At 32.0% G+C, this 11,290-nt stretch overlaps 1 protein-coding gene across 2 annotated transcripts; it reads right to left on the reverse strand.

Moving 5' to 3' along the window:
• Window positions 1–4,096: 4,096 nt before the first annotated feature.
• On the reverse strand, window positions 4,097–8,454 carry LOC105139773 (importin subunit beta-1-like). Of its 2 annotated transcripts, XM_011046372.1 has the most exons (4): window positions 8,329–8,451; window positions 8,114–8,146; window positions 5,359–7,782; window positions 4,097–5,257 (listed from the first exon to the last, which is right to left on the reverse strand). In XM_011046372.1, the coding sequence occupies exons 3-4, from the start codon at window positions 7,773–7,775 to the stop codon at window positions 5,059–5,061; spliced, it is 2,616 nt and encodes an 871-aa protein (XP_011044674.1). In that variant the 5' UTR covers window positions 7,776–7,782; window positions 8,114–8,146; window positions 8,329–8,451; the 3' UTR covers window positions 4,097–5,058. The 2 variants fall into 2 exon arrangements, with proteins under 2 accessions (XP_011044674.1, XP_011044673.1); XM_011046371.1 differs by lacking the exon at window positions 8,114–8,146 and having other exon boundaries at window positions 8,329–8,454.
• Between the last annotated feature and the right edge of the window lie 2,836 nt (window positions 8,455–11,290).

Genomic DNA, 11,290 nt, shown 5'->3' on the forward strand with positions numbered 1-11,290 from the left:
CTAAATATATTGACTTCTCCCGTGGATGTAGGCGGTTTTTCCGAACCACGTTAAATATTGTGTCAGTGTGCTTGGCCTTCTATGAGCAAATATCAGTATATCACTGGTCGGAATTCCCAACACTTATAAGTATTGATCAGTAGTGGATATTCTTATTCCATCCGTCTCCAAGATCTCTTTTTCCGTGGTACCAAACAACAATTTCATAAGCAATGCTTTTGATCCTCGTGTTTCGGCTTTCATGACCTTTTGAAAGTAAAGAAGAAAAGAAGAAGATGGAGACAGACATGGCGAGTGGCCTACAGATGGTTTAATCAAATGGAAAGCATTTTGAGAAGTTGGTTTCGGTGAGGCATTAATTAGCGGGACAAGGAGCACTAGCAAAAGAGGGGACAACACAACTCTTAGAACTCCCAACACGCTGACCAGTACTAATTATTTTAATCATCAATAATGACCAGAACTCCCAATCAGAGGAGACAATATGTTGGTAATTATGGTGTTTATAAGGTTGGTAAGTGACTCATAAACTTGTTGAAAACTCCCTCTTTTTTTCTTTTTTTTCTTTTTGTTTGGAAGAGGTTCTAGGTTGTCGGACAACAAAATTATTGCTCTTGTTGTTTCACTTCAATGCCTATAGCCAGTTTATATATATTCATGGGATGCTATAATGTCTATGTTTTGAACAATATCAATCTGATTTTTTTTTTATTATTTCACTTCAATGACAAGTTTATCGATCCAAGGACATAATTTATTTTGTTTTTGTTAGTCTATTTATCAAAATATATTTATATTTTTTGTGCATATTATTATTATTATTATTATTATTATTATTATCATCATCATCATCATCATCATCGATCTTGGAACACTAACCAATTATTAATAGCTAATTTAATTTGTACATTGAATTCAAATCTGATAATCATTAATATGGAAGACATTCTCCATGATTTTAACATTCTCAATGAAGACACCAAACTTTACAACTCGAATTCTATGCAATTGGGTTTTTGGTTTGAGGTTTATTCAATGGTGGAGAACAACCAAATGTAAAGGGGGTTATTGATGAGAAATGGACGTTTTCAAAGGAAGTTTCTATGAAATAACATCAATTATGGGGAACCAAATAATAAGTAGCAAGAATTATTTTAGGTCAAGGAAAGGTTCATCATCCTCTCCCTTTGAGGACCACAATAAATTGATTTGAGGTGTGTGGACATTAGCTAGGTGCACGTCTTATGTGTCAATCTTATCGTTGTTATAAAATAATATATATTCGTGTTCACAAACTTTCATATGAGATGTGTTTGATGTATATAAATGGGACAATTTGTATCTCACCAGAGAAATATAGTATATAGTTCAACCTTATAATAACTCAGATTATTTTTTTATTAAATTAAAAAAAGAATTATAGTTCTCCATTATATGGGACCAAATGTGCTATGCCTGTGAATAAAAAAGGAATTTGAAACCAGATTAAAAAAAGAAAAAACCTCTAAATTTTAAATCCCATATATATATATATATACTTGGACACACAGAATTCGTACTGTTAAGGATATATAAATGGCTGTAGAAGAAGAGCTAGGATCCATGAAATCTGTCGGTCAAAAGTGGTAGATTCTGTTCATTTAGGATGCTTACCTCTTTTATTTTTATTTTTTTAATTGTAATTCAATAATTAATTTTCTGAATGGGAAGAAAAGATGGTGTCTGTGGCTAAGATGGAGGACAAGCAGAGGAGGGAGGAAAGAAAATGTGAAAACACAGCCACATTCATTGCTTTGTTATATAAATAAGTGGTGGCAGTCATATCACAGGAGCTCACTCTGCCACCTTCTCTGAATTACCTTTAAAGTAAAACCTGCCATTCCTTTGGTGGGGATTCTGTTGCACTTTGGGTATTTTTGCTTGACAGCACTGGAATACATCCAAGAACAAAAAACTATTAGATAAGTTTTTAAAGTTATAATTTATATTACGTTAAGTGAATTTTAAGTTTGGAATTGTAATATATATTATTATGATATGTTATTAATTAGATTTTAATTAAAAAAAATAAAAGTAATGGGATTTAAATTCATAATTATTTGATTATTAAAACTTTGATATAATATTTAAGAATAATTTTTATCTAAAAAATTAAATTATTAAATGATATTTTAAAATATAATTTATATTATTTTTTAACAGATATAAATTTTTTTAAGATTTTAATAAAATAACACTTGTGTAAAAATATTAGTAAAATAGAACACTTAAAACTCAAGTCATACATTGAATATGTTGATTTAGATCAACCCAAAATGCTTTCAATTTATTTTGTAGAAAAAAAATTAAAACAATATTGTTTTGAAGATTTTTTTTTTAAATTAAATTGAATTTTAAGCGTTTGACCTATCAGGTCAATTAGATCAATTCTCAACCAATTTAATTTGAAATACGATATAAGTTAGCAACCAACTCAATTTTAAAACTTTAATATAATATTTAAGAATCGTTTTTACTTAAAAACTTAAATTATTAAATAAAAATTTAAAATATAATTTATATTATTTTTTAACAAATATAAAAAATTTTAAGATTTTAATAAAATAATACTTGTGTAAAAGTATTAGTAAAATATAACATTTAAAACTCAATTCACACATTGAATATGTTGATCTAGATTAACCTAAAAGACCTTTAATTTGTAGGGTTTGACCTATCAGGTTAATTGAATCAATTCTTAATCAATTTAATTTAAAACTTGATATAAGTTAACAACCAACTCAATGAATTACCAAGTTTACTTAACTATTTATTAAAAATTTGATTTGATATGCACTCCATATTAGGTCATGATTTTTATTTCTCAAAAAAAATCTTGAGTATAAAAACTATTTTAATATGTTTTTTTTTACATAATAAAAATTTTAAATATAAATCAAAAAGTTTATTCAAATATCTAATAATCATCTATGTAAATAAATAAAAATGATTATTAAAAATAATTAAAAGAGAAACTTGAAAAATTAAGAGATAAACGTAGATGAAAATATTTGATATCGCAAAATGAGACATTTACTCATTTATATCCACTAATTTTTTTCATTACAATCAATAAAAAATAATAAAAATAAAAATACATATAAAACAAAGTGAAGAAAATAAAAAGAAAAAAAGTATGCATCACCAAACATATAAAAAATATTATTTCAAAATAATTATTTTTTGTACAAAACAAAACCTACCTGTGTAAAGTAAAATAAAAAATAAAACACAAAACAAAATAGTTTTTTTTATAAAAAAACTATCAATGCATAAAAGTTATTTTGCCTCGTCTAAACGCAAAGAAATATTTTACTTGTTTTAAAGCTTAAATAAAGTAAAAAAACCCTTGATTAATTAGTTTAAATTTTGTTGACCCCCAGGTGAAAGAATACTTTTAATATACAAAATAATATATATAAAAAAAAAACAATAACACTCATATTCAATCTTTTAACAATCTTGTAATGGGTCCACATAAAAAATTAAAATACCTTTCATATCCAAACCTACCAATTTTTCTCTAATTCACTATATGAACCCATGGTAACTTATGTATATTACTTATTCCACCGCGTATTAAAGTTTTGTTAAATTATTTCAATAGTTCTTCAATTAACAATTATTGTGAGAAAGGTATTTAGAACCGGTAATCAACTCCTTTCTTTAAAATAATAGTTACTAGAGGAATATTAATTATCAAATCATTTTTAAATGGTATTCAAGAAAGATTATCATGGAAGGGCATTAAATTGAAATTTTGGTTAAGAGAAGCAGCTGTCCACAGTCTAAAACAGGGAGTACATTCCCCAATTATTTTAATATCTCCTAGCAATTGTTTGTGTGATGTTACAGACGAAATCATTAACATAATTAGGGAAGGCATGGAACCCATGTTAAAATGTAAAATCCAAGCAAATTCGAGATCTTATTTTATTTTATTTTTTATCAGAAGCAAAACTCGAGATCAAAGTTTACAAATTCAATATATTTTCAAGCAAAAACAAGAACAAGAACAAGAAAAGGAGACTTCTAATGAGATTTCTGGGGCCACATATCAAAAAATTCCAGAAATCCCATGGTGTTGCTTCATAGATGAAGCAAACAGAATACAATCGCAAGGCCGACATTCAATCCTTACAATGTCCCCACAGTTCATGACATGACATCTTACCAAAATATTACATTCTGAGAGATGAGACCTAAATTTGTGAAAGAAAGGAAAAACGAGGGCAGAAGAGTATATGATTTAATGAATGCAACTATGCAAAAAGTATATAACATTTGACTTAAGACCTATGAAGACAATGAAAAAAAGAATAATGCAATGCAGGATTCAATACCCTCAATAATATGTTGAAGACAAGACCCCCAACCATGTATACCAAAACAGCGCAACAGTTAAAAATACAACCTGACCATGACTGACATTATGATAAACTAATACAGACATGAAGAAACAAAAAGAACGAGCAGAAGAAATCAGGAATGAAATCTGGTTCTTCTGTTGTGCAGCACCTAGGTGGTCTTCAAGTGTAACAAAACTTTGACCTGCCACGCAGAAATCCATCCCAACAACCTAAGGTACTTCGGAGACGATGACCAAGGCAGTATGGTTAGTCTGACAAGAAGAGGTCAACCATTTCAAGGAACAACAAACAGCCAATGACTCGGTGTTGACTGACTTGTATTTACTCAGCAAATCAGATGTTGCCTCCCTCTCATTTCCACCAATTCTATTCTCTATACTCAATAATTTATTGGACTTTTTTGACAGACACCTTCACCCACTTCTTCAAAGCAACCCCCACCCACTTCTTCTCCATGACAGAATCGAGAACCCAAACTCACAGTGCTGATGCAAGAGTTAGTGACAACCTGAAGACCGGTGACTTCCATTGTCTGAAAATAGCAGACGACCGATGACCCGACACAAATGCAACCCTGGACCCCGACTCAATACACCCAAATGCATGCAGGGACTTCTAAAAGGAAAGAAAATGCCGAATAGCAATAACCTCAAACTGAAATGGCACGACTGATGGCCAACTTGGCCCATTCGGCAGATTCCTTTATCATATGATCATCAGAAGACAAACATTCATTTAAAAAGTCTTTGCTAGAGAGAGATTGCTGTATCAAAGAACCAGCATTACTTCCCAGTGTATCTGCTAAATCTCCAAGGACTCCAATAGCAGTTTTCATCACCACATCATCCCTGCAGACAGAGAGCTTACAAGTCATTAACCAGAAAAACACGTGCACACACTATAAATAATCAAAAAAAGAAGAAAGGGAGTATATTTCAGAAGAACTCACATGTCTTTCTCCATGTACATGCTATCCAAGAACTGCAGGATGTGAGGTGCATAAGGAATCAAGAGCTGAGTTTTAGGAGAATTCTTAAAACCTTGAAGAATTCCAGAATATGCCTCCAAAATTCCATTTCTCAAAGAATTTGTGTACTCCGTAATTTCATCATCAGCATCAGCTGTGTGGGCAGACAGCTCAGCAGCGCTCTGCAGCATGGGCATGGCATACATCAAGTACTTCTCAAAATTCTCTCCTATTGCCAGGGCAATGTCGCCAAAGCTAGAGAAAATGGGAGGCTTCACAGATCTATGCAACTGGTTGCTTGATAAATCCTTGAGAAGCTGAGTCATAATACCATCACAGTAAGGCAAAATTTTATCTTCCAATGCCCTGCAGATATCACCCACCACACCAACAGTCACAGCACAGACTTGGTACTCCTCAAAATTCTGAAGGCCCATTTCTAAGTATTTGTAAAACTCTGGCATGTATTTGGCAAAATCTGGACCAGTTGCATAGGCAAGGGCTCCGATAGCCAACATGGCCTCCTCATGCACTGTTGCACTTCTACAAGCAAAAACCCTCAGGAAGAGTCCCATTATCTGGTCTGCATATTGCATGAACACATACTTAGTTGGCTCAGAGGAGCCTAACTTCTGAATTATGACCTGTAAGCAACCACAGAGAAGCCCTTGCAATTCACCCTGCTTCTCTCTCTCATCAGAAGAAAGCTTCTGCCCTTCAAGAGTATTGTGAAGCTCCATCATGATGACAGGAACCAGTTGCAGCACCATAGGTGCGGTTTCATCAGTCGAGCACCTCACCACCTCATTCAACGTTTCATATGCAGCAGTCCTTAATCGGGACTCCCCAGCATCTTCTCTGTGGGTAACAGTGAGAAGTGCCTGGACAATTTCTTGGAAGTAAGGAGTAAGGGGAGATGATGGGCTCACCTCTTCATAACCCTGGGCAAGGAAATAGAGGGCACCACATGCCTTCTCTGCTACATTGGCAACGTCCTTCATGCTCTGAAGGAGCACGGTAACAATTTGTTGGCAATTTGCCTGAGTAATTATTGGTGTATCCACAGTTGAACCATGAAGGAATTCAAAGATTCGACCAAGGGTCCAAGCAGTTGTATCCTTCACATGGTTATTTGGATCCTTGGTCAATGCAGTAAGCATGAAGTTCAATGCAACATTAACAAGAGGTGTTAGCTTGTCAGGGGAAGGACCCTCCAAGATTGAGCCAAATGCATAAGTCGCTGCCTCCCTTTGCCTCCAATCTGGTTTTGTAATGTTCTCTTCAATGAATGGCATAACAAGTTGCACAATATCATCTCCCACAGTCCTTGCAACCAAACCAAGGCATGTTCCGCCAGCCATTGCAATATTCCAAGCTCCTTCATCTTGATCCTGATCCTCCTCTTGCTTTAGGAGAGTCTCCAACAACATTGGGACCAAAGCAGGGAGAGCCTGCTTAATAAAGTAAAAGCAAGGAATATCAGAATCCCCAGTGAAATCACCCCCATATTCTTCCAAGATATCTATCTCCTCATCACATATTGAACTCCAGAATTCAATTGCTTGAAGAGCTACAGGCTCATCATCTTCCCTCACAGCTTTTGCTGTGATGTTAAAGATGTCCTGAATATAAGGAGCCAATTTCTCATAATAAGTTGATGAAATAGAGACCAAACACTCAAAAGCAGCCTGTCGTATCTTCACTTCTGGGGACAGTGTTGACTCACAGACCACTCTCATGATATAATCACGCTCCATATCATTGCTGAAATTTGCTTGAGCAAATCCAAGTGCATTGTACAGTGCTCGGGTTGCAGCAAGCCTAACATCATTGTTTCCTTCAGATGCATTCATGCCCTGAACTACTGCCGTAAGTATCTTGTTTACATGGTCTTGATCTACAACATCAGGTGAGACTTCCTCACACAAATATCCAAGAGTCTCTAAAGTAGCTTGCTTGACATGAGCAGGTAACTGATGAATATTAGCTAAAAGCGATCCTATCAGCTCCGGCCATTGTCGCTGAGGCAACTCAATCCCAGCAATCTTAGCAATAACTTGAGATGCAGTTGACCGTGCATCCGGTACAGGAGAAGCAAGGGTCTTCAACAAAAACGCCTTAATTTGACCCTTAACATTGCTGTCCAACGATAACCATCTTTGAACAAGCTCGAGCTTTCTATGTTGTTCCTTTGCATCCAATGCATTTTTAAGTATTAAGCCCGCTAATTTACGGCTATCAACAGGCTTCTCATCATTTGCTAGCTCTCCAGAGAGGGAGAACAAAAAACCAGGCAGGTTTTGCTCCTGAAACTGTTTTAAGCTTTCTTCCGCATGCTTCCGCACATTCCCGTCTATAGATTGGGCATTCAATAGCACCTGGGTCACTTCCATCGCCATATTCTACCTGAAAGTATCAAACTTTCATTTGTTACACACATCCAAACTTCTAAATGTAGTTAATTTCACAGTCAATTAGCAATTAAAAACACATTTCAAATGCGATTCATTACATATCATACCATAAACACACCAAAATCCAACAAAAAAAATTCAAACCTAGCAAATCGAATCAATAAATGGAAAAGGCTCAAAGTTTATGATGTAGATCACAAAATAATTACAGCTAAAATCAGTATAATTACACTCAATCTGTGAATTTAATTAAAACCCCAGAAATCATAATCAATCAAAATTCACTAAAAAAAGCGCAGTTAAAAAAAACAAAAAAAAATTACCCCGATCACATCAGATTCACTAAAGCTTCAAAACTGAATCAAAATACAAACAGATTCAATAAACCCAATTAGAAATGAATCACAGTAAATCAGTGAATAAACAAAAAATTCAGATCCAATGGATTAGATCGAGTGACTAAATCAATACAATAAAACCCTAGTTAAGCTAACAATGAAGCGATTTCGAGAGTGAATTAAGCGAAATTAATTATCACCTGTGGAGAGTGAGAGGGCGAGGGAAAGAAGAGAACGGCGCTTTGAAACCCTAGGAGAGAGAGTTTTTAGAGAGAGAGAGAAAAGAAGAGAGAGAGGACGCGGATGTGTGAAGCTGGATTTGAATACAAGGGCAATCTTAGAGTGTTAAAAATGGGAGTTATCCTCTGCTACAAGCCTTGATTACTTAGTGGGTCCCACTTTTGAGGGCCTCTTTTGGTTTTTAAAATAATTAAAGGGCAAACTACATTCTGGTCCATCTAATTATTCTACAAGTTTTGATTGGGTATCAAGATTCCATCCCTCAACTGTGAAATTATTATACATCATAATTGTAAATATTTTTTTTCATTTTAGAAATTAAAAAAAAATATCAATAGCACTACGATGATCAATGAATTTATTATTTTCAATGCATTTCTTATGTTTGAATAAAAAAAGTTTATAACAAAATATTTTCTCTTGAATTCATTAGGATGGTTTGCTTATATTTACATAATGAATTAGATTTTGAAATAAGTGATCTAGAATGAAAATATCATAATCATTGAACTACCCTATAAATAATGCAATTAGGTCATAAAATTGTAGTTTTTAGATTTTTTAAAGGCTAAGCTTTGTATTAATTTGAATATTTGGATATTTTTATATTTTTATATTTTTCTTTGTCATACATAGTAAAACTTATGAATTACGACTTTTAGAAAAAAATTCAATATATATATTTAATTGATTCAAACATGTTTGACAATTTATATGTTTGTTTTTGTGGCTTAACCTATTTTTTGCCTGAAAAGTATCAAATTAATTTTTATATATTTTATTTTTATAATTTTAATATGCTAATATAAAAAATAAAAAAATATTATTTTATTATATTTTTAATTGAATTTTTCTTTTGTAAAATCTCCTTCCCAAACACAAATAACATAAACTGCTATTGGTTGGCTGGAAGGTAGAAACAAGAGAGTGTTTCAATTGTGACATATAGTGATGCAATTAGAATGCTTAGTGGATTGGAGGCCTAAGTGAGAAATATGTGATAGTTGGAGGGCTTGAATGTAGTTTGCCCGTTGTTAAATAATCGCTAGTCAAAAGTCCAAGTGAGAATAAAAAGTCATCCTCTTGACGAATGTGATTGGTGATTGGAGAATTATTGAGGTTTAGGTACAGTAACTTGGTGTTTGGGGAAAGGAAGTTAGGGTGTGGGCTCCAGGTGTTAGTGAAAGGCTGTGTGTTATGCCAATGGCTGATATTGTTTGATGATGGTGATATGTGAGAATCCAACGGTGGTGGTTAATTTGGGGTGGCTTTGTGGAGTGGTGACTTGGGTCCAGATGGTTTGATTCGTAATCCAACTTTTTTGGTTGGCTTCTGATACGGAAATGCAATGAGAATCTTTTTGTTGAATTTTTTTTCTTTTTTTTAATTAAAAAAAAAACTAGTATTAGAAAGCACCTGCCTTTTACTTTTAGAAAAACATAGTAAGAGGGCTGGCGATATGGTGGACAATTCTAATATTTTATTTTTTAAAAAAATAATACTTACGATATATAATTTACAAATTAATTCAAATATATTGGTTTTATTTTAATTATATAATAAAAAATAGTATTGATACTAAATGAACTAAAATTCTTAAAAGAAAAAAATCAGAATAGTTTGGGAAAAAATAATATAGTTCAATTTTTAACTAATTAAATATTAATAAAATTAAATAAAAAATAAAAATTAGTTCGAGTTAACTCAAATTAACATAACAAATATGTAATTTAGATAATAAAAGCAAGTTAACTTGAGTTAACCTATCAAATTTTATAGTCTATATCATAAGATTATAATAATATTATAGACAAGAAATCAAAGAAAACTCCACTTTAAAAAAATAAATTTGAATAATGAAATAAAAAAATAAGTAAAAAAAAAAAGTTAACTTGTATTAATTTTTTAAATTTATTATCTAGTTTATCAAATTAGACACACCATACATGAAAAAAAAATAGTAAAGCTCAAGTACCAACCAATTAAAAATAAAATAATAATAAAAAGTTATATGAAAGGATCCAAACCTAAAAATAAAAATTAAAAAAAATTATAATTAAAATAAAAAATAAAATAGATAACAACTTTAACTTTTCAATCCTTTTCTCTTAATCTTATTAGTAACAAAATAGTGTTAATAATTGTTCTACAAAATCAAAATCTTACCTTTGAATACTACTCTTTTAACTTTTCAATCCTTTTCTCTTAATTTCTCATCGCTGAGTGTTCTCTTTGAGAATAATACATATTTCAGCCTTTCAAATTTAGCATTGAAAATAATTAGTTCCAGCAACTAAGTCAATAAATTTTGTGGAAAAATAGACAAAAAAACACAAATGTAAAGTAGAGCAAATTAAAAAGTCGTTTTTTTTTTTAAGCAATGTACATGTCTTAATTAGCAATTACATTATAATAAATTTGAAATTAAGACATGAATTAAAAGATCAAATTAAAAGCAATCAATTTTGTTCTTAGAAAAATCATTACACAACTTGTTCAATCATTACCAAACCAACTACATAATGTTGATTTATTGCATTAATTTCAAAGAAAAAAAATCAGAATATCAACGGTCCAATAAAGCATTTTTTTTTTTTTAATTCAATGGATGCCAATTAACATAACAAAAACAGGAGAGATTTTCGAGCTATGACCATGACTAGAGGTGATCATTTTTGGTTTGATTCAGTTTTTATTTTTAAAAAACAACCAAACCAGAAAGCAAAAAAAAAAAAAGAACCAAACCGAACCAGATTTGGTCCAAACCGACCGTTTTCAGTTCGGTTTGGGTCTGGTTTTTCAGGCCCAAAACCGGAAAAACCTATGGTTATTTTTTGGCTTCGTAATGGGTTTCTAGTGGATTTTTGAGGGGCTTACAATGAATAATAGTAATATCTAATTTTCTTACAAGATTTCAAAGTA

Source organism: Populus euphratica, unplaced genomic scaffold (genome assembly GCF_000495115.2).
Source record: "Populus euphratica unplaced genomic scaffold, PopEup_1.0 scaffold97.1, whole genome shotgun sequence".
Classification (NCBI taxonomy): Eukaryota; Viridiplantae; Streptophyta; class Magnoliopsida; order Malpighiales; family Salicaceae; genus Populus; species Populus euphratica.